Raw genomic sequence first — 23259 nt, forward strand, 5'->3', positions numbered from 1 at the left:
ACCTGCAAGAACCTCCCCCCCCCCCCCCCCGAGCCTGGGTGCAGCAGGAATGGCAGCTAGGACAGGTCAAACTGGAAGAAAACAAGGAGACTGCGGTGGTGGGAGGAAGGAAGCGGAGCGGGACCCCCATTATCCCCCCTCCCTCCCAGCGCTGAGCAGCCTGCAGCAACGGCCAGGCTCTCCATCTCTCTCTCTCCCTCCCAGCCTCGCCTTCTCGCTCCCGCCTGGCAATCCCACAATAGCGGGCATAGGAAGCGATGCCCGCCCGGTGCCAGGCGGAGAAAATCTCGCTCGCTCTCTGGGTTGCCTGGCAAAGCAGCCGTCTCTCCGGGCCCCGTTTAACGCCCTCCCGCCGCCGCCCGGCTTAGTCTGCTAGCCACGGGATGCGACCCCCAAGCTAAGCCAAGGAGCCCCTTCCTCACCCCGAGGCTCTCACCCTTCCGGGCAGGGCAGGAAAGGCAGAGGAAAGCGGCGCCCCCTCCCCAACCGCCCCGGGGTTTTCAGCGGCATTGTTCTCCCACCGAGCGGGGAAGGTCGCTTACGGCTGCCTATGCCAGACCCTCTCCTCACCCCAAGACCCCTGCCAAGTGCCCACCGGTTGCACTCACAGCTCCTGGGGACCCTCGGCTCTTTCCTGCTGCAAATCTCGAGGGGTCCCCTTCGCCAAGCTGCGAAGGGCCGGAGGGGCTATTCCGGGCTCTCTCGACCCCCCTCCAGCCGAGAGGAAGTGGGGGTGCAGGAGGGCCTCGAGCGCTGAGGATGCGACCCTCCTCCTCCCTGCCTCCAAGTACCAGAAGTTGTTTTTTTTAGGGGAGGGATCTTCCGACCGCGGGGGGGGGGGGAGCGAAGCCTGCACGGCTTAGCTCGGGGGTCCCTTGATGCGACAGGCGGGGCAGGGGGGGGCAGAGCAAGACCGCAGGTCTCTGGACCTCCCCCCCCCCGCTCCTTTTGCAAGAGGACCCCAGCCTCAAATGCAACCCCGGATCGCCCCTTACGCCCCCTCCCCCCTCTCTCTGGGGAGCCATAGGGAGGGGCGTCGAGGAGATGGGGAAGGGGCGCCAACCCTCCCCCATCCGCAGCTCCCTTCCCCACCCCATCCCTGCGATGCCGGGGGCTTTGTCTGCCGGTTCCCCCTTACCTGGGCGGGCGCGGCGGGATCTCGGAGCGGCTCCCTGGCAGGCGGCGATGGGGAAGGCAGAGCAGGGCGGAGGGGGGGGACACGCCGAGGCGGAGCGGCAGCAGCGACACCCCCGCTCTTTGTGCGGCGGCTCCGCGCACCGCGACGGCTGGTTAGCCCGGGAAGCTGAGTGCGCCAAGCGAGCGCCCCCCGCGCCCGGGAACCTGCATGGCTCGCCCAGCGCTGCCGGGGGGGGGGGGGGGACACGACTGATGGACTTGGGGGGTGGGATGCCTGGATGGCTCCCGATTGGCAGCTGGGGGAAGGACGGTCTCCTTCTGCCACTGGAGGGGGAGGAATTCAACGGTAGACTGCCTTGGCTTGGGGAGGCTCCCTCCCTGGAGGGGGAGCAAAACCCAGCCACCGAGGGGAGGGGTACAAAGGGTTTGAAAGGAGAAGGAAATACCCCCCCCCCAAACCCCATCCCGGCCCCGGGGTCGCTTTCCGAGGTGCTGAGTTGTTAGCTAGTCTCCTCCTCCTCCTCCTCCTCCTCCTCCTCCTCCTCCTCAGCTCCCTGGGGTCTCCTTCAAGGTCGGCACCTCCTGTATTTTGTCCCGCAGGGAACGGGGAGGAAACCTTGAACGAGGTTCCTTTGGGATGCTCGGAGCAGCCCCACTCTTGAGTCACTCCTGGTGACCCCCTCCCCTCTCCCCATTGGGCAGGGAGTCACTTCTCCTGATGCTGTTGGACTACAAATCCTAAGAGGCACAGCCAGGATGGGGAGAGTTCACACACACACAGACAGACAGACAGACAGACAGACACACACACACACACACACACACACACACCAGGGGCTCCCCTGCCAAGTCTAAAAATTAACCTTGGCAACTTTAAAGCCACATGGACTTCAATTCCCAGAATTCCCCAGCCAGCTTAGCGTTGAAGTCCACACCCCGACTGAGGAATTCTGGGAGCTGAAGTCCACCTTAAAAACCCCGGGTTAGGGAGGGGGAAAGTGCCTTAAACCATCTCTCTGGCCAACATTTAAATTCATCCCCCAGGTTTTAACACCCACAATGGAAATGACCACATTAAGACTCCTCAAGAGTATTGTGCTTCCATTTCAGGACAGGTCAGAATTTTCCTAATTATTTCCTCTTCTTGTGCAATTTCCCTGTTTTTCCAGTTTTGGGCAAAGACCATTTGCATAAATTGACATGGGAATTGAAGAATAAAGACGAATCAGAATATTATAAGATCTGGGACAAATTTTATTGATGATTGCAACAAAAAAGGAAAGACCCCAAATAAGCAATGACTAAGATTTATAGAATGGAGATTAGAATTACGTATGAAACTGTAACAGTGAAAATGTATAAGATAAAAACAAAGCAACATGGCTGGAGTTATGATATGTTTATATTTGTAAATAACTGAATAGACCAAATGTAAATAAGCATGGGGGTTAGAATGTATAACTTTATATCTTAGTAGGTATGACAAAGACTTTGCCAGGAGGGTTACCCTGTAGCCAATGTTTTAATTTATGTTCAATAAAAAACGTTATTTTAAAAAAAGAATATTATGCTTTATTTTTCAAGTCCTCTGGCTTGCAAAAAAAAAAAAAATGCAGTCCAGTTGAGAAGCCGGACCACTGGCCTTTCAGCGGATTCTGGCCTCATCCTGACCGTGAGGTGACCTCAGTGGACAGACATCCTTTGATAGCAAAAGGAGAGGGGGGGGGAGGAACCGAACCTTGCCACTTTGCCAATTACAACCTGCCAGGATCAGACATTTATTTATCAGCCAATAATTGCACTGGGAATTGCAGGCAACACCACCATCACCAGCAAAAGTAGATCCTGTTTGTTTCTGCCAGGTGCTCAGCCTTCCACCTACAGGCCTGGTAAATGTTTTTTTTTTAATAAGAGACACTGGTAGTCCTTTACTTACGATGATAACTGAGGCCAACATTTCCACAGCTAAGCAAGACAATTGTTGTTGTTTTTTTGTCCCATCTTATGGCAGTTCTTGCCAACCGTTGTTAAGGGAATCCGGTTTCCCCACTGACTTTGCTTGTCAGACGGTCGCTAAAGGGGGATCTCGTGACCCTCCAGAACACTGCGACGGTCATAAATAAGTTCTGAATTTTGATGACATGACCCCAAGGGAAATGCTGCAACGATTTGTATGTATAAAAAAATACATCATTTTTTAAAAAGGCCGTCGTAACTCCGAACGGCCACTAAATGAATAGTTGTAAGACCAGGGTTACCTCTGCAATATTTATTTAGATTGTTTGCAAGACAGAAAGGCCACCCGATAGCACAAGTCAAACCCCCAAGTCACAGAGAGCAGAATTTTTGTGGTTTCCCATGCTCTCTACGTAGAGGATGTTTGCAAGCACCCACAAAGGGGCTTGTTACACACGTGACCAAACTCTGTATGAAAAAGTTGTGTTATTTTTAGGCAGAAGGACAGGACTTGCTTGGCAGTCCCTTGAGGAGAGCAATGGATTAAATAATTCAGCCGAGCACGCAAAACACATTTTCTCTGGCACATTTTGGTCCAGTGGCCCGATTTGCGAAAACATCAGGAGGTGGGCAACTGACACACATATCCCCATCTTCACGGACAGAAGTTCGGCTGGTTGATCAAATCTATTTTTAAACCTCGTAGGAGCTTCTTAATTAAACGATGGTGACCTTTGAATTAGCGAGGACTTCCTCAACCAGACGCGAAGTTAGAATTTGCAACCGAAACCTATGATCTAGGCCACATATTAAATCAGTGATTTTCAGCCTTGGTAACAAGAAGAGGTGTGGACTTCAACTCCCAGAATTCCCACCCACACCTCTTCTTGTTACCAAGGCTGAAAATCACTGAGTTAAACCATTAAAACCATGGCTTATTCAATTTTTTCAGAAAGTAAATTTGTGGCAAAAACTGTTTCCTTCCTTCATCCATCCATCCATCCATCCATCCATCCATCCATCCATCCATCTCTCTCTCTCTCTTTCTCTCTCTCCTTTTCAGAAAAATATTGTATAAAAAGTGCAGAGTTCATGTGTTCAAACTTAAATAAGAGGCCCGTTTTATACTCCCTTTAAGGAAAAATATCAAACCAAAGGAAGGAATGGAATATTTTGCCATAAATTTGATGGCCCATTAAAAAGCAGATAGCCACTGGAAGGTGATTGGAGAGTAGGAAAGCATCCCATTAAAAAGTGCAGGAATGAACAAATATTTGGGGAGGGTCCCCCATTTTTACCCCCATTGGCCGATGTATTTAAAGGTGGTATTGTTTTTAATGAAGTGTCACTTGATTGTTATTATTTTTTCATTCCATTTGAACTGTGTAAACAAACCAGCTGAAACTACTTTGGATGGGTTTTGCAACCTGTTAAGATGGGAACAGTAAAGTTTAGATTACTGAATATTAAGCTTCAGGAAAAAAAACACAGATCTTCACCAAATATTGAGTAAGAAATTGCAGGATGCTTGCATTTACAGCCCAGCTGAAATCCATTAATATTCATATTTCTTTGCTTTTGTTTTTTTAGAGAGGTGTTCTCCATAGAACTGCAAAAGAAAATGAAAAATGAAAAACATGTCACCTCTAAGTGAGGATCGGCTGATGTTAAATTATGGTCCAGTTTCCCGAATCGGAATAAAAGCTTTCGGTGTCAGCCGATGGCTAATTATCTCTGACTCACAGCTCACTTAAGACACTTTACTGGGTTGTGCAAACTGAAAACACGCCATTCAATTTGCTCAAATGTCCATTTCTCTCTACCGTAAAAAAAGGGAGTTGCATTATTACTGCAGGCAAACGAGGTCAAAATATCCGAGGCACCAGATGTGTAAGGTTGCAAAGTTCAAAGTCTTCTTGACCTTTGAAGTTGTCGTAAGAAAGTCCTAGAAGTCCTCAACCTACGACAAATGGGACTGAACTCTCTGTTGCTAAGCAAGATGGTTGTTCAATGTGTCGTGCCCAATTTTTTTTTGACTTTTTTGGCCACAGTTATCAAGCAAATAACTCCAGCTGTTAAGTGAGTCATACAGTCATTAAGCGAAGCCACTGGGAAGGAGACAAATGGCTATCCCAGGAGCACAGAAGGCTACAATCTTTATAAATACTGTATGTGCCAGTTGCCAAGCACACAAATTTCGATTGACCACAGGAATGCTGCAATGAGTAAGTACAAGGGCCTGTTGTCACTATTGTCACTGCCATTGCAACTTTGGTCACTAAATGAATGGCTGTAAGTCAAGGACTACCTTTCATTAGAAAATACAAGGATAGGACTTAAAGGAACAAGGGAGGATGGGCACATTGCAGACAATCCAACTGTTCATCCCACGAACCTTAATTTTTGATTCCAAGGCTGGCTCACTGTACTGCCGAAGTTAGATTTACCTGCTCAGCTTCTAAACAAAGAGTCGGGGTGATTCGTCCTTCAGTTAAACAGCAAAATTCTTGCTGCAACCTCAGAGGTCTAGGAGAACATTAAGAATTCCCCACAAATGTTTGATGCTTGTTTAAGATGAACAAACCCGGAGGAATCTAGCTTAGAGCATCTTCTCTTCCTTAAAATCTACATTTTTTTCTTGCTTTTAGCACTCTTTCTATTAGTGGTTAGCTGCTATTTATGGACTATGGTGAAAATATTCACTTTTTGCATCTTAGTTCTCTGCTGTTGGCTTAGCAACGTTAGGAAGCTTGGTTGTATAGCTTGTAGTAACTTGTTTGTAAGCATCCGTCATTTCCTACTGACATACGTCGGTAGCAGATATAGAGCACAGCTTATTTTGGAATAAACTAAGATGACATTATGGCCGACTGTAAACTGAGGGAATATACTGGTCCAGTATCTGATTTTTCTTCGTATAAATGATTCTGTATTTGGATGGTTACCTGGCTGAGATATTGGCATTTGAACGTAGAGCATTTATTTTGTGTTTTACTACTCTGGATAAAATGTTCATATATATTGCTAGTCCGTGTGCGATATGCTATACACTAAATAAATAAAGAAGTAAAATTCTGAAGGGGGGGACGACAAGAGGGCCATGTTTTCAATTACAGCAAAAAAAAAAAAAATCTACTGGCTCGTTTTGATGCAGCCACACATTTTCTTAGCTGGTTAAACAAATCTGGCTTCTAATTGCTCATTGCTTATTCAAAGGATTTGAAATTATGAGGAGCTCTAATAACTAGAAATAAGTCTCTTAGGGCTAGCAGCTGAATTTTTAAAAAAAGATTTAAAGACTCTACTTCTTCCATATGTATGTATGTATGTATGTATGTATGTATGTATGTATGTATGTATGTATATTTCTTCTGATAGCCACATTTTTGCAAGCGTACCAAAAAGGCAACCACAGAGAACCACAGACTGCCTCAGAGCCACTGTTACAGGAGGGCAAAATTGCTCATACAAGAACAACTATAGTCTCATTATTCAGTGGTGCTTCAGAATACAAAAAGCAAAAGGAAACAAAAAGGCTTCAGGTGTTTTCTTAAGGGAATAGCGGAGTAATTATGAAGAATCTCCACTGCTTTCTCCCTTGCAAATGGAGATTTTTCAGATCCGTTTCCTTCAAGGGGGTACAAAATTAGACCCTGGCCTTGCAAAGGTTAGAGGAAAAAAACAAAAATCTTCATGAGCACCCAGCTGATTAAGGAAATATACATACTCCGAAGTACAGAAGGCACAAGCCCTGTGTTTTCTCAACACAGCCATGTTTTTCAACCTTGGCAACTTTACCTGGCTGGGGAATTCTGGGAATTGAAGTCCACCCAAGTTGCTAAGGTTGAAAAAGACTGCCCTGCCTCTCAAAAACTCAAAAACACCCACCACTCTTTTCTCCTTGGTTTTTAATTGTAAATTTGTGACTCTTTATGTGAAGTTCTGCTTCCATATTTCCGGTTACACTCTTTATTGGGGTACATTCCCCGAAATGTGCCAGCTGATGAGTGGGATATCTCAGCGGGAACTTCTGCCAGCAATCCTGTTCCTGCCCTTTCAAAATAGGGGGCCCTGAAGTTTTGGGAGGCCCATCTTGGATATGTGCCACATAGAAAAGAGAGGTGCAAAGTCACTCTTTGGCTCCTGCCATGCGGGATGGACGCATCCTCCTTTTTGGAGAACTAGGCTTGTTCAAGTTCTACCAGCACCCCGTCACAGTCTTTGGGGTGCAGGAAAACTACCGGCTTTCCATGAGCCCCGATTTGGGGTTTGTCACTCAGAACGCGGATATTTTTCCTCTTCACCTCTTCGATGGCGTTGGCGATATTGTCCACCTGGCAAAACAAAGAGAGATCAGTTTTCGAAGAGTTATTTGTCAGAAATAGAGACTTCTTAAAACAAGAAGAGAAAACCTCTTGGGCTCCAGATGTTCCTCAAATACAACGCTCAACGTGCAAGGCTTTTTGGGGGGGGGGGAAAGGTTTGGAAGGATAGTTCAGTGCATTCATTGTCAAATGAATCACTGCAGTTGTCATATTAATAACACAGTTGTGAAGTGAATCTGGAGACTCTAGAAAGAGTGCAGAGACTGGAGGGGATTAGGGGACAGTCAGAAGAATTAATGAGTGGAACAACTTGCCTCCAGAAGTTGTGAATGCCCCAACACTGGAAGTCTTTAAGAAAGTGTTGGTTGACCATCTGAAATGGTATAGGGTTTTCTGCCTGAGATGGGGGTTGGACTAGAAGACCTCCAAGATCCCTTCCAACTCTGCTATTATATTCTATTCCATTCCATTCTATTCCCCTATCAACTCCGATTGTCAGAAGGTGGCAAAGGGACACACTGCAATGGTCATGAGTCCCTTGCCAAGCATCTGAATTTTGATCTCGTGACTGTGGGGATGCGGCAACGGTCATAAGTATGAAAAACGGTTTTTCAAGGCTGTTGTAACTTTGAATGCTCACTAAATGAACTGTTGTAATTGAAAGACTATCTACATTTCTAAAGCAGATTTTCCTCAGAATGATGAAACTCTTGTACCCCTAAGGAGAAGCGAGGACTCCCTGGAGAAGAACCTCGTGCTGGGAACGATGGAGGGCAAAAGAAGAAGGGGACGGCAGAGAAGGAGGTGCTGGATGGAGTCACCAAAGCAGCCAGCGTGAGCTTCAATGGACTCCAGAGGATGGGAGAGGACAGGAAGGCCTGGAGGAACATTGTCCACGGGGTCGCGATGGGTCGGACACGACTTTGCAACTAACAACATCTTTGATATGAAACAAAAGCAGAAAATACCTCCAGGCAGATATGATGCATCCCCCCGGCCTTATTTTTTTGCAGGAAACCCGCGATGGGGCTTTTTTCTCCCAGGGGGTGCAGAAGCTCGAGTTTCGTGTTTCCCAGCTCCACGAAGACCGTGTAGACCCCGTGGTTGGGGAGGGGAAGGACTTCGCTCACGCGGGCTTGTAGCACATCCCTGTAGAGAGCGGTGGCTTTTTCCAGGTCAGGCACGGCGATGGCCACATGGTTGAGTTGCCCCAACTTCCACAAAGCTTGGGGAATCGCCCGGTCTGAGGACCATCTGACCGTCGGAGATCTCCAGTGGAGGCGCGTGAAAAGACCTGGGACAAGGAGAAAAACCACGTCTCCAGATGTGTTGGAAAGCCCGGGTGCTACAACCCATCAGCTCTGGGGGGTGCCAGGTGCAAACTTGCAGGTGTGAAGGATGGTAAGACCACAAAGGAAGAACGGGGGCCTTCAGATAACCAACCGCCCAGATATGGATGAGGAGGAAGACACCATAAGATCATCATATTTTCCTGGCATGTTCTGCAATTTTTGCTTCTTCTCCTGGCCTGAAAATTAGGGCTGCTTCAGTTGGATTGCACTGTAGAATATCGGTTTTCAACTTTGGCCACGTTAAGAAGGGTGGATTTCAACTCCCAGAAAATCCACGTGGGGTTTCCTTAATAGATCTGGCTTTACGAAAGTTCCCCCCCCCCCCGCGCTACCATCTTGAAAAGCATCATTCATATATTATTAATTAACCTTCTGGAGCCCCCATTGCATTCCTTATTATGCCCGGTGTGTTTATTTTTTAAAATATTCCCGTAACACTTTTTTTAATTTTCAAAACCCGACAGTGTTGTACAAGTGCAAATAATTTATCCTTTCTTTTAGGTATGACGTGAGGGTGTTTGATGGAGGAAAGTCCGTTAAACAGTGCAGTCCTATCCTGTTTCCCCGAAAATAAGACCACCCCGGATAATAAACCCAATCGGACCTTTGAGCGCATGTGCTTAAAAAATAACCCCTCGCCTGAAAATAAGCCCTCCCCAAAAATATTGCAACGCAGCAGCAGCCATGAGGTGACCCTGCTCGCTGCCCCCTGCACCTCAAAAATAATAAGACCTCCCTGAAAATAATGCCAAGCGTTTATTTCAAAAGAAAATAAGACCCTGTCTTATTTTCGGGGAAACACGGTACTCAGAAAGGGATTCAATGGGACTTACTCCCAAAGAAAAAATAATAACGTGTGTTTGTGTAGAGAAATGGAGCTAGGAATTATCTAGTCCTGGGTTCAGATTTATCCAATATCCATTCGTGCTTTTCCTTTCCTCAGTCTTCTCATCTGGAAAATGGACCAGGAGGACGCCAGTCTAACTGAAAAGGCTAAATTAAGAGTAGAGAGAGAAGTGTTCAGGTAGACTTATGACCACAGCAGAGCCCAAAATTTCTGTTGTTAAGTGAGACAGTTGTGAAGTGAGTTTTGTCCTATTTTATGACCTTTCTTGCCACAGTGGATCATTGCAGTTAAATTTAGTAACACAGTTGTTAAGTGGATTTGGTTTCACCATTTGTGTTGCTTGTCAGAAAGTCGCAAAAGGGAGTCACGTGTCCTAGGGACACTGCAACCGTCATAAGTGTGAGACAGATGCATGAATTTTGCTCACGTGACCACAGGGATGCTGTAATGGTCACAAGTGTGAAAAATGGCCATAAATTGCTTTTTTCAGTGCCACTGTAACTTCGATCACTCACTACGGTAAATGTACTATAAATCAGGGACTAACTAGATTGTTGAAAATGCTACCTCATTCTCAAGAATTTAGACACACAAAGTTACACTCCCAACAGCCAAATATCTAACTTTTCCAGAACAACACGGAGCCTGGTTTCCTTGAGCAGAAAATGTGGATTGTGCACCCATGCCTGAAATCCCCAAATGTCCTATACAATGTTTATAGTTTCACAGTAGAAATCTTTTAGCATTTCTCTCCCCAGCTGTTAAGCACACTGCAAAATGCCTGATGTTTCACATTCACAAATGTGTTAAACTGCAAATATGTATAAGCTAATCCATTTTTCCACCCCACATTAAGGCTGGGGGTAAGAAGCACGTTCTTGGCAGTAGAAGAAGCTGGTTCCCGCTAACTTCTTCAGATGGACATGAAAGAAATCTGCGCTTCTGTTGTTCACATTTTGAACTAGTTGCCAATTTAGCTGTAGGCAGGATTGAGGGGCGAGGACTTGCCCTGCAGGGACATGGGGGGAAGGCAGACTACAGATGTGCCTGTTGGAGCTGCCACAACTCCTAGACAAATGTGACAAGCAGTTTACTGTCTGCTGGATTGTGGAAAGATCGCTGCAACAAAATAATTATGTGATGCAATTTAAAAAATGGTCTTGGAAATTTCCTACTGTCCTAAATGCTGGATATTATTATTGTGGTTGGTTGCACAGTCAGCCAGATGTTTAGGCTGAATTTGGCATTTTATCCACCTATTGAGTCTTTCCCAAGGACTTGGGAGAGCAGATATTCTTATTTGACGATGTTAAAAGTACCATCATAGCTGTTTTTAAATTATTGCTGTTGCACTTTATTATTATTGTTCGCACAGTCAGGTGGTTATAGACTGTCTTTGGCATTTTTGTCAATCAAGTTCAAGAGTTTGGGGCAGTGTTTTTCAAACTTGGGAACTTTAAAATGTGCAGACTTCAATTCCCAGAATTCCCCAGCCACCATGATGAGTGGAGAACCCTGGGAGTTGAAGTCCATTGAGAAACACCGCTGTATCCACTCTAGTTCATGCCATTCAGGAGTACAAAATGAAGCTCCCTTTGAAGAGCTACTATAGGACTGCCTGCTCCACAGACACGGAGGGATATTGGGCTGTCTTCTCCCCCCCCCCCGTGCAGGGCAAACCACACAATCTGCGATTCCCCCAAAGCAGGCAGGTAGAGACATGAGCTGCCCTGCGGTGGCAATGGAGCCTCCATGTACAGGAGCAGCCTGCCCTTAGAATGCATTCCAGGCAAGGGAAGGAATTGCACCCCGCCTTGCGCGCTTCCAAGCACTGTCCCAGGGAAACAGCATTGCACCCAGCTTCAATCCAGCTGTTGCAACCCTTTAATCTCGCACAGCGGCAGAATGGAGGATAGGCGCAGGCATTCATGCGCGCCTGCACCAATGCAAGCGTGCAAAAGGCCCCACCCAGCAAGGTTGCAAAGGGGTCTGGTGCAGAAAGCGCCTCCCTCCCCCTCCCCCTCCCCCTCCCCGTTTCTTCCCCCAACTCCCCAGCACGTACCTGCCACCAGCGTCCCCTTGAGGGCGGCCATCTTTATACCTGGCAAGGCCAGCCTCGGCTCCTTCGCCTTTTCGGCGCGGTGAAGCCAAAGAGGAACTGGCAACGGCGTCGCCGCGGGGCCAAAATTAGCCGGAGGAGGAACAGTGGCCGTTCGCAAAGTAGAGGAAGAACCGCCGCTGGGTCCTAGCGCCTGCGCTTTTCAGGGTCCCCCCCATATTATAGCTACTTTTTGATGTATATATTTAACAACCACAACCACAACCACAAAATAGAGGTGACAATGCAAGGCGGGGGGTGCAGCACTTAGGGGCGACGAGGCTCTTTCCGATCAGCGGGAGGTTGGAGAGCAGTTCTAAAGATGCATGGGGGTTGGGTGCCTGTTGCAAAGCAGGGTTTTCTTTTTCCAAAGGCTGAATGCGCTCCGACGACGCCACTTGCCCCAAAGGACCCGCCTCTGCAGGCCGTCTGTGCATGCCCACCCCGTGCAAACGTGTCGCTCAGCCTTTCCATGGGATGACCGCCCCACCTTGCAGGGCTGCTGGGAAGATATAGGGGAGAGAAAGCAGCAAGGAGACGTAGGGAGGGAGAGAAGGGAGAGCAGTGCAATAAAAGCGTCCGGAGCCTTCACCCCATTGCAAAAGGTTCGGGAGCTCCGCTGGTTTGCCCGGCTAGACAACTCGCCACCCTTGTAGAGCAGAGCCACCCGGACCTTTCCTTTTCCAAGCGGAACCTTCCTCCGCGGAGCGAGCGTTGCCGGGCGGAGCCGATTGGGGGACGGACGCGCCGAAGAGGCGCCCTAGAAGCATGGCGGACCTCGCTGCGGCCCCGTCTCCACGGCAGCGGCTGGACACGTGTTTGGCGCTTCTGGCCGCCGCCGCGGGTCGTCCCGAGCAGTTCCTCAGGTAGAGACGGGCTAAGAGGCGGGTTCCGGCGGGGATCGGTCTCCCCCGAAGCGTCGCACTACAACGCCCACCGCACCCAGCCAGCGGGGCAGGCAGAGGGACCCTCTTGGAGGGCGGCTGCGGCGGCTTCAGGATGGCCGGCTCCGCGGGAGGAGAGCCTCCTCCGGCCAAGCTCCCGCCGCGTCCCCCGGCTTGCTGTACCCGAGCCTTTGGCTGCCAGGTGGAAATCCGCCCGGTGCAGCTGCAGAGGGCGCCCGGTTGGAGAAGGAGGGTCGCCTTTTACCCGGGGATTGCAGGGAGGGTCCCGAATTGCTCCCCTTCCTTCCTTGTGTTGTCAGCCTCCTCCCCACGCCTGCCGGTTTTGCATACCGGGAACGTTGTTTGCAATAAAAGAAAAGTCATATAGTGATTTATTAAGCTTTTTTGCAGCTCAACTTTCAATGACTGAACGGCTCACAACAGATAAATTACAGTACAATCAATGAAAGGTTAATAATATTGATATATGCTGTCCAAATCTCAATGACTCGGAGCAGCTTACAACCATCAAATTAACAAGTCGATCAAACTTCATCATAATAATGATGACTTATTAAGCCTGGATGTCACCTGGTTGTCAGCTACCTTGGTTGGCTTGCAACAAAGCACAACCCCCCCCCCCCCAATAATGGTTTATTAAACTTGCTTGATGTCCAATTTTCTTTTCTTTTTTTGAAAAGCCCCCCCCCCCCTAACCACTCTTACATCATTAATCTTACAGTGTGTCATCTGGGTACAGTCTTTGTGTCATCATATTTAACAGTTACATCATTTTTTATCTATTTTTGTCTTACCTTTACATTTCAATTGCCTTTTAATTCAACTCCTCCGCTATAATTCTGCGTTCTTTTCCAAATTATTCAATTTTCTGTTTCTGTTTGTCTACATTCATTTTCTATCCAGTGATTTAAAAAAACCCATCCCCATCTCTTATTCTTCCTTCTCTTTAATTGCCAATGTTCATTTTCAGTGGGTCTGTGACTCACAGCCATCCAAAGAAATGACAATGAAATCGATGAAAACCCAGTGATGATTTATTCAACTTGTGTGCCACCTGATTCTCAACGGCTTTGGGTGGTTCACAACAGCAACAAAAAACCTACCATGGCACCGATAAAATATCTAAAAAGCAAAGATAAAAAAGTTGGTGTGTGCCATGAAATGAAGACCTGGAGGGTCAGCCAGGCTTTAAGAAGGGGCAAAAGTAATTTGATCTTGAGGGCCCTGTAATCTCTTTGCCTTCCAGTGTCCAGGAGGGCATTGCTGCTGACTTCGTCACTTTGACCAAAGCGCTCTACGATTTCCATCACGCCCTTCGAGGAGAAATCGTGGCTGGAAGCCCTTTAGAACAGCTGGTGGTTGAGGACTTTGACGAGGAGCAGATCTGGCAACAGCTGGAGCTCCAGAACCATGCCGTCCTGGGGTCCTTGAAGAAAGCGGTTGCGAGAAACGTGGAGGACGAGGAAAAGGGGGTGCTTTCCCTTCTCCCAGACGTTGAGGAGGACGAGGAAGATGAGGCAGGAGATGGTGGGGAGGAGCAAGCGGAGAAGGAAGCCAGCAGCAGTCACAGCGAAGAGGAAGAAGAGCTTGGCCAGAAGAGAAGCAATTTGGAAGCCTCCCAAAATGGTCCTTTCAGCGACGAGGATTCTGAGCTGGACTTTGATATCGATAAGTTAGAGCAGCAAACCCAAAAGTCAAAGAGCACGAGGAAAAAGACAGGGGCAGACTCCCTGGTGGACGACAGATTTTTCAAACTCTCCGAGATGGAGGCCGCGTTGGAGGCGGAGGAGAAAGAAGGAAACAGAGATAATGAGAGCGATGGAATAGATTATTTCGAAGAGATTTTCTCTGAAGATGATGATGATGATGAGGAGGAGTTTGGATCAATGAAGAAGAAGGTAAGCGCTTGAGAGAAAATATTGTATTTTTATAAGGTACATTTAGTCTGCTCTCAAAGGTGATATTATTTTGAGACCCTTTGAGGCAGGCAAAGAAAGAATTGGATTTCAAAACCAATTCTCCAGATCAACTTAGAAGAGCTGACTGGGGAATTCTGGAACTTGAAATCCACAGACATTGCTGCAAACAGAATATTTATCCAATTTGTAAAATTATTTTAAAGTTCTGCTTCGCATCCTTTGAAAGAAAAGGGACTCTGGAAAATCCTACAGCAAAACTCTGCAGATCTATCCCACATACTTTGAGAAGAAGCGTTCTTTTAGTCACTCACATTCCAGGGTGTTCAATATTCACTGCCCATCAACTTCTGTTTTCTTCTTCCTCAGGCGAGTAAAAGTGCTCGCGACCTTAAATATCAAGATTACTTCGATCCTGTGAATGAGAGCAGCGATCCCCTGGATGAAAAGAAAGATGACCAAAATAGCCAGAGTGGAGAAGGTGGAGAAGAAGAGGAGGAGGAAGAGGAGGAAGGCAGTGCTGAGAGCGCTCCCGAGTATGTGGCTGATCTATAAAGGCACAGTTCTATTTTAATAAGGAGTTACGAAATCTTTAATACATCTATAATGCAAACTTTGTAGAAACTTCAGTAACAGGTACATTCAGTAAGAGCCAGTTGGTGCGGTGGTTCAATTGCTGGCCTAGAAACCAGGAGACTGTGAGTTCTAGTCCCGCCTTAGATATGAAAGCCAGCTATGAGCCAATCACCAGGAATCTGTGAATTCTAGTCCCGCCTTAGCCATGAGAGCCAGCTTTAAACCAATCACTAGGAATCTGAGTTCTAGTCCCACCTTAGCCATGAAAGCCAGCTAGGTGACTGAGCCAATCACCAGGAATCTGTGAGTTCTAGTCCCATCACCTTAGGCATGAAAGTCAATGGATGACATTGGGCCAATCACCTCGCAGGATTGTTGTGGAGAAAATAGGAGGAGGAAGGTGTATTAGGTATATTCCCTGCCTTGAGTTACGAATAAAGTGATAAAGGCAGGATAAAAATGCAATAAATAAAAATACATGCCTAATGAATTTATTTGTTACTCTCATGTTGAACAGGAGCGCTGAGGACGTGGGTGAAATGAGACAGACTGAGCGTGGGAAAAGCAGAGACCCTCCCAAAAGAGTGACTTTTTCCTTGCCCTTCGACAGCCACATGGAGGAAGAAATGGACTCATTCCAGGAAAAATCTAAAAAGGCTCCCGAAATGAAATCGTCCTTTGAGAAAAGGCAGGAAAAAGTGAGCCTGCGCCTGGGCATTAGGCCTAAATCCACGTGCGCTGTTATCTGAAAGCATCTTTATAAGTACTCTGTTTCCCTGAAAATAAGACCTCCCCGGATAATCCAATCAGGCTTTTGAGTGCACGTGCTAAAATAAGCCCTCCCCGAAAATATTGCAACACAGCAGCAGCCATGAGGTGACCCCGTTCGCCGCCTCCTGCACCTCAAAAATAATAAGGCCTCCCCGAAAATAAGTTCAAGCGCTTATTTCGGGGGTCAAAAGGAAATAAGACCCTGTCTTATTTCGGGGAAACACTGCATGAAATCTTCAGGCTGGAAGAAAAAAAAATGAAGCGAGGAAGGGACAAGTAACGGGTTAAAACATTTGGGCCTTGGGAATGAAAGTTTGCTCGTTTTCTCCTTCCAGATGAGTGAAAGAATAAAATCCCTCGAGGAGGAGCTGCTGAAGGAAAAGCCCTGGCAACTGAAGGGTGAAATTGGGGGGCAGAAGAGACCCGAGAACAGCCTCTTGGAGGAGATGCTGCTGTTTGACCATGCCGTCCGAATGGGTGAGCCTTGAACGGAGCACAGAGACGCTTTCGCTTAAAAGCTCCGGGAAGTAATGCTCCTTAGCGTTTACCGTATTTTTCGGAGTACAAGACACACTCCCCCCCCTCTTTAAAAGAGGCGTCTTATATGCCAAATGTAGCTTTTTCGAAGCTTTTTTTCAGCCCTAATGAGGTGCTAACGAGTGAAGCGATCTTCCGCTTTTCTCATTGCTTCTCCAATGATCAGCTGTGTTTTAGAAGCTGTTTTGTATCCCCAACCAGAAAACCAATAAACTTACCAGACTAAGGATGCTAGCCAGATGAATCCCTGATAGGCAGAATTTGTTTTTCCTATTTTCCTCCCCAAAAACCAAGGTGCGTCTTATACTCTGAAAAATACGGTATGTTGGTTTATTTCATTTTTATACAAATAAGTCAGGGGTGTCCAAACTTGGGAACTTTAAGACTTGTGGACTTCAACTCCTAGAAATCCCCAGCGAGCCATGCTGGCTGGGGAATTCTGGGAGTTGAAATCCACAAGTCTTAAAGTTCCCAAGTTTGGACACCCCTGAAATAAGTCATGGTGGTGAACATTTCCAACCCACCTTCCTCCTCTTATTTTCCTCACAGCAACAACCTTGTGAGGCGGGTTGGACTGAGAGAGAGTGATTGGCTCAAAGACACCCAGTCGGCTTTCATAGCTGAGGCAGGACTAGAACTCACCGTCTCCTGGTGATTGGCCCAAAGCCACCCAACTTGCTTCCTTGCCTCAGGCAGGACTAGAACTCACAACTTCCCTTCTTTCTAAGCCAGCACCTGAACCAAATTGGCTCTTGTAGCTAGGAAAGCTGGCTTGTCCCTGGCCAAGATAGTTCCATCATCTAGTTATTTTCAGAAACGATACTGTTAAATCTCACTCTGGGCACAATGAGAATGTATCTGCTGAAACAATCTCCGCATTGGTGACAGGAAGGGCATCCGGCCAGTACTCAGCTCCATTCCGTTGCCCAAAACTCCACCAATGCAAGGGATTACGGGGTCTTTAAAAGTAGATGATTCTGTTAAATCTCACTGGTGTTTTTTTTTTTTTTTAATGTGTGCATTCTCAGCTCCGATGGTCACAGAAGAAACAACTCTTCAGCTGGAAGATGTTATCAAGAGAAGGATAAAAGATCAGGTGAGTAAAAACTATTAATCTTTCTCTCATTTATGCTGCTTGAGAGAGGAATCTGCCCATTTGGCCACCCTAGCTGCTCCGTGATGCTGGTCTGCTGTTCTCCGTGTTGTCTGGATTGTGGGTCTCCTTCCTTGAAGGCGGCACAGAAGATTGTTTTCCCATTTTCTAAGAATCCCGAAGAGTCTGTTGCCGTGGAATTTTTCTAAGGAAGCAGTCTGGCGCTTCAGGACTAAAAGATTGCTAAATTTTCATTATTCTGGCATGGCCTTTGTTTAAAAAAAACCCCTTTCTTTACATTGTACAGATTTGTGTTCTTAACTCCTGCAATTTTGTCAGCTAATTTTATGGCTTATTACAGAGAAAGAATTGCATGAAGGCAAAACTAATCCAAAGCGAGATGGTCTTTGCTACCTGTGGCAAGCATTGCTCTGGAGTTTCTTTTAAGACACACACATACACACACACAAGAAACACCCCCCCACCCCCCCCCACGTACTGCGTTAACACTTTGTGTTCTAGGCTTGGGATGATGTTGTCCGTAAAGAAAAACCGAAAGAAAATCCGTTTGAGTATAAGAAGCGTTTGACTCTGGATCAGGAGAAGAGCAAATTGAGCCTGGCTGAAATTTACGAGCAGGAATATTTGAAACTGAATCAGGTGTGTTATTGTCTATTACTGAAATTTAGGCTGTCCCTCTGCCGAAGCGTTTTGGTTATTTCCACTTGACAGCCCAGGAATTAATTGGTGGTTGTGCGAATTAAGTAGGGGGAAAAAAGAATTGCAAGTCAATTGCTAATTCTTAAGTGGACTTCACTGATTTGCTTTTGTTTTCTTATTCTGCTTGAATTATGTGTTAGGACTGGACAAGGTTACAATATGATGGTTAGAAATTAAGTTTGGGTTTTTAAGAATAAAACAATGTGGAAATATCCTACATTTTTGAGAAATACTTCTGCAGCGCTCAAGTGTATCCTGATACAGATTAAAAAAGTTTCTCAGACCCTGCTTTATGCCCACATATTCAATTTCTTGGCATTCAGCAGTAAAATACAACAAATCATTTTATAAAAGAAACCAAACCTTATATTCTATGTGAGATTAAAAATTAAGATACCTTCTATCCTGCCATTTAAAAAAAAAAGGAATTGCTCTCCTTAATCCAACGTTGTGTTAATGCAGAAAAAAACAGAAGAGGAAGAAAAACCTGAGCATGTTGAGATACAGAAAATGATGGACTCTCTCTTTGTTAAACTGGATGCCCTCTCCAACTTCCACTTCATGCCGAAACCGGTAAGTACGATGCCCCTGCAGAGTTGGGAGCAAGTATTCTATGAGTAAAAGCTCAAAGTTTTGAGTAGAAATACATATATTAGGACTGCAATGGTTGAATGATGGTGTACATCCCTCATGCCTCTGTTTTGTTTTGTTTCCCTGTAGCCTGTGCCAGAAGTTAAAATTGTCTCCAATCTCCCAGCAATCACCATGGAAGAGGTGGCCCCAGTGCATGTCAGCGATGCTGCCCTTCTGGCACCGGAAGAAGTCAAGGTGTGGCATTCAGATTTCTTGCTCTCCGCCACCAGCTGATCCCATCCTTGGGAATCTGGTTCCATGCCAGGTTGGGGTGAAGTGGGAGGGAGCTCATGTAGCTGGTTTGATCCACACACACACACCGGTCTTCCTCTGCTTTGCCTAAAGGAAAACGATGTCCTTCCAGTGGGTCTTGGGGCTGGTGGGAATCATTCCAGCAAGCGGCTCCAAAGAGAAAGCAAAACCTCTTGTGTTGTGGAGGTGTTAGTGGTGGGCCTGGAGACTTCTTGTTTCTTTTTTTAAATAGTATTTATTGATTTTTCCAACATTTAAAAGATAAAGCACAAATTTACATTTATAACAGCTTTTTCATATCGGTATCCATATCTCTCTTAACAATCCTATTTACAAAAATTCTGTTTCCATTTCACAATCCTAAATTATATCCTTATTTAGGTCATAATAGCTTCAGGTCAATACCATCTATTTCCTATACCTTTTACATTCTCTGTATTATACTTCAACATTTTATACCCTAAGTTTTACATTTATTTTCAAGCCAGGAATATCATCTATTCCAGATTTGATAGACTCAGTTTCCTCCCTCTCCTTCATTCTATATCCATCTCTGCACATTCATAATTTTTTCTTGTTATAATCAGGTCTGGAGGAGTATCTGTTTGTTTCCAATTCTGTGCTAACACAATTCTACTTGCGGTTAAAATACGTAGTGTTATGTATTGTAGTTTTCCCCTCCATTTTCCCATCAAAAATACCCAGGAGAAACAGTTTCAACTCTATTCCCTATTCAGTTATCTCTTCCAGCCACTTTCTTATCTTAAGCCAATATTTTCTGATCTCAGGGCAGGTCCATCACATGTGGTAGAATGTTCCCTGCTTATACCCACATCGTATTGGAGATTTCTGAGTTCCCTGCGAAGATTTTTTGGGATCAAAATTGTTTTGTTGGTTTGGGGTTTTTTGGCCAAAATGCTTCACTTGCTTGGATTTTAGGAGAAGAACAAAGGGGGTGATGTGAAAACCGACGCTGAGAAGACCCCCACCGATAAGAAACGGGATCGCAGGAAGAAGAAGTTGATGAAACGCCTGAAGCTGAAGGAGAAGGAGCGGAGGCAGAAGCTCCTGGAGAGCAAATCGGAACCCGGTGCCAAGCTCAGCAGAAAAGCCTCAGAGGCCCAGCTGAAAAAGCTGACCAAGGAAAGGGGCACCTCGCTGCTTAAGGTACGGTTAGGAAAGTGGGACTGAAGACCCCCAGACCTCCCCAAAGATTGTCCGTCCAATGCCTTCACCATGAGAGCAGCTTCCATTTTTATAATATTTGTTGGCCATGAGCTGGGGGGAAAATGGTCCCAAATCCCAGATTTTCAGGGCTGTTCCAAACCACAGCAGAGGGAAGGGTGATATGAGTGTGTGGGGTGGGGGGTGGGGAGGACTTCATCATTTCAGGTCCTCTGAATGATCTTGGATCAGATTCCCATCTATTCTCTTCCCAATCAAACAATAGGTTTTTATGGCTGTTGTTAAATGGATTCCCAAGGCTGTTGAGCAAACCCATTGGTCAGGAATTTGCCCCCCCCCCCAAATTGGAAGCAACATCTGGCTTTTTGGTGAAATTGTCATAAAGTGCAGTCACCTGATCTTTGGTTTCAGCACCCAAAGTGCGGTCATATGATTGCCTGGGGGGAAAGCCACTGGAACCAGGTTGTGATTCCCATTTTCCAAGTAGGTTGTAATTTCACTCAGTCAGTAAGTGATCAGTTGTAAGTCAGGGACTATCTGTTTGCAGCTGATTGAGCAAGTGCCGCAAATACAATTTGAAAAAGATAATGGTACAATTTTTGGCTTGGGCCAACTCCGCTTTTATTTAAGGATTCAACCGTTATGAAGGATCTTTTTTCAAGACTCTTGAAATATTTGAGTAGAACTGACTTTCTCCCTGCCCTCTCTTAGAAAAACACACACACACACACACACAAACCGCTTTCATCCTCCATCCTGATTAGCATGTGTGAAGCACAAAAATGTAGAGCTCTCTCGCCAAGTCCTTCTGGAGGGCTGCTGGGAAGATTGTGCTGCTTAACACAACGGCTGCCAATGCTTTTTCGTCACGGTCAGAATACAAAATGGGCTTTTTCTCCCGAAAGCCTTGTGTGGCTTAGCCTGCTCCTTTTCACATTTATTTAAAGGGTCCGTTTTATTGAAAGGATAAGTGTGTTTCCACTCGGCGTGTTTCAGTTCCGCCCAGTAAAAGGCTTCTCCCCCTTTGCAGGATGACGGCCGAGACAAACCTTTGAAGTCCTCCAAGGCTTTCTTCTCTCAGCTACAAGATCAAGTGAAAATGCAAATTAAGGAGGCAAAGAAAAGCCAGAAGAGACCGAAGAAGAAGGGACTCTCTGCCCAGAAGCTGAAGCTATGATAAATTATGCATGTCTTGTTTTGTATAAATTAAAATAAGGGTTGGATTATTATTATTATTTTCTTGATTTAAAACTGTGCTTTGAATTAAACTCTGTTGATAGGCACACATAGCTCCCCTTTTCTCTTGAAGTCATTGCTGTATGCCATCCAGTAGGGTCACATTTAAAATGGCCATATTGCCTTCCTTTGACCAGAGTCAGCGGTCGCATCTGGCTACTTGTGATTCCAAGCATTTTTCAGTCAAAGGAACAAAGGAGTTAGGAGTGATGAGGTCCTGGACGTGGCCCTGTTGATTCTCAGCAATAACATAGAAGTGATTTATTTTTATTTATTTCTCAGGCTTGCCTTTGATCTCCTTCCCCAATCAGCCAACCGCAACCCTGTGAATTTTTCCAACAGCATCCTAGTTCCTTTTCTTGTGAACCACTTGTAAAAATGCCAGGTGACCAGGACTGATGTGAATCTTCGGAGGGATTCAGGTGGTTTTTAAACTTGGAACAGAATTAATATTAAATTGGTGCGCAACTGCTATGCCGGTTCGGGGCTTGCAATGGAAGGCTTAATAAGATCTTCACTTGTCCTCCGTTCCACACTTCTGATTGCATTTGTTTGGAAGATGTAAAATACTAAGAAAATGGTACATAGGGTTTCCTGCTTGGGCAGGGGATCGGACTAGGAGACTTCCGAGGCTCCTTCCACCTCTGTTATTCTGTACTCTGTAAAGGGTTGATTGTTTTTTCATGAGCTTGAATTCCTCCTGATGCCTAGGACAATGGGTGGCTACTATATTTCAAAGAGCAGCCTGGTGTATATTAAAAACAATCCTTTTGTAGAAATTTGTTAGGAGAGACCTTTCATAGTCGTCTGGTTAAAGCAGCTCTGTTTTCTCATCTTAACAGCATTAAAAGAAAAGCAAGAGAGCTCGGGAATCTTGATCACTATTCAAAGTGCTTATTCAGTTTGGAAAATTACCTTTCAGGCTTCTCCTTTGCTACAATTATCCCTTTTAAGCTGAAAAGAAGTTGTACACCCTTAATGCCTTCTAGCAGAGTGGGGAAAGACAGCCGATCAAAAGACGCCGTTTAGCACCTGAAATGAACAGTATTGGTTTAGTAAGGCATTAAATACTTTCTTTTCTTTCTCTGTCTGCATAATTGTATGTTTTTGCATTTTGGGCTTTGGGGGGGAATCTGTCAAAGGCAATTAAAGTCAGGCCGAATCTGGATTTGAATTGCTTTCCAATTTTGGGCTAAAAGCAAGCAGCAGCATTTGCAGCATATGAAGGAGGAAACGTAAGGCTGCTGTCTTTAAAAATGGAAAAGCCGGTCTAATTGATGGAGTGTAAGATTGTGTCAGCTAATGGAAGCAGCAGGGGAAAAAATCAGGGAAGTGGTGGGATTTTTCTTGCACAGAAATGATTTGTGTGCTGCCAACGGAACCATCAAAAGCTCTCCAGTGTAGGAACATCTGCATTTGTTCCAAAATCTTCCTTCCAGACCTGGCAGTTAGATGCTTCTGGGGAATTCAGCAGAATTTGAAGTCAAAATTGCCTCCAGATTCTATCCTAAATGCAAAAGGTGAATCTATCCTTCCTGGGAATTATAGGGAAGGGTGGTGCTGGGCAAAGTGGAGAGATGAAGGAAGTGGTTGGGGGGTCCTTACAGGATGAGAGGGCAAGGGGAGAAGGCTTTGACTGCCAGTCTCCAGGAGTTAAATCTCACTTGGGGGCATTGTTCCCTTTTCAAAGATACGAGAGCCCAAAAGGCTTCTTTGGACA

General features: G+C 46.0%; 3 protein-coding genes across 6 annotated transcripts in view; 1 reads left to right on the forward strand and 2 right to left on the reverse strand.

Annotated features, from left to right (window-relative positions):
• The window catches only part of APBA2 (amyloid beta precursor protein binding family A member 2), a 52655-nt gene extending 51404 nt beyond the window's left edge, over positions 1 to 1251 (reverse strand). For 2 of the 4 annotated variants that reach the window (XM_081964858.1, XM_081964855.1), the window contains exon 1: positions 1139 to 1251. The gene's annotated coding sequence lies outside the window, so the exon portion shown is untranslated. Of the gene's footprint in view, positions 1 to 608; positions 629 to 1138 lie in introns of those variants that run through there. The other 2 variants (XM_081964856.1, XM_081964857.1) reach the window with 2 other exon arrangements.
• A 5214-nt stretch (positions 1252 to 6465) lies between these two features.
• On the reverse strand, positions 6466 to 11876 carry MCEE (methylmalonyl-CoA epimerase). The gene is made up of 3 exons (XM_081964431.1): positions 11680 to 11876; positions 8387 to 8712; positions 6466 to 7427 (listed from the first exon to the last, which is right to left on the reverse strand). The coding sequence occupies exons 1-3, from the start codon at positions 11708 to 11710 to the stop codon at positions 7275 to 7277; spliced, it is 510 nt and encodes a 169-aa protein (XP_081820557.1). The 5' UTR covers positions 11711 to 11876; the 3' UTR covers positions 6466 to 7274.
• Positions 11877 to 12091: 215 nt separating this feature from the next.
• MPHOSPH10 (M-phase phosphoprotein 10) lies at positions 12092 to 22625 on the forward strand. The gene is made up of 11 exons (XM_081964430.1): positions 12092 to 12581; positions 13867 to 14518; positions 14906 to 15072; positions 15630 to 15810; positions 16219 to 16360; positions 17449 to 17516; positions 18036 to 18173; positions 18696 to 18806; positions 18954 to 19061; positions 20058 to 20285; positions 21334 to 22625. Exons 1-11 carry the CDS (start codon positions 12484 to 12486, stop codon positions 21478 to 21480), a joined length of 2040 nt encoding a protein of 679 aa, XP_081820556.1. The 5' UTR covers positions 12092 to 12483; the 3' UTR covers positions 21481 to 22625.
• Positions 22626 to 23259: the final 634 nt, after the last annotated feature.

The sequence above is a fragment of the Natrix helvetica genome (genome assembly GCF_964273705.1).
Source record: "Natrix helvetica genome assembly, chromosome: 12".
Taxonomy (NCBI): Eukaryota; Metazoa; Chordata; class Lepidosauria; order Squamata; family Natricidae; genus Natrix; species Natrix helvetica.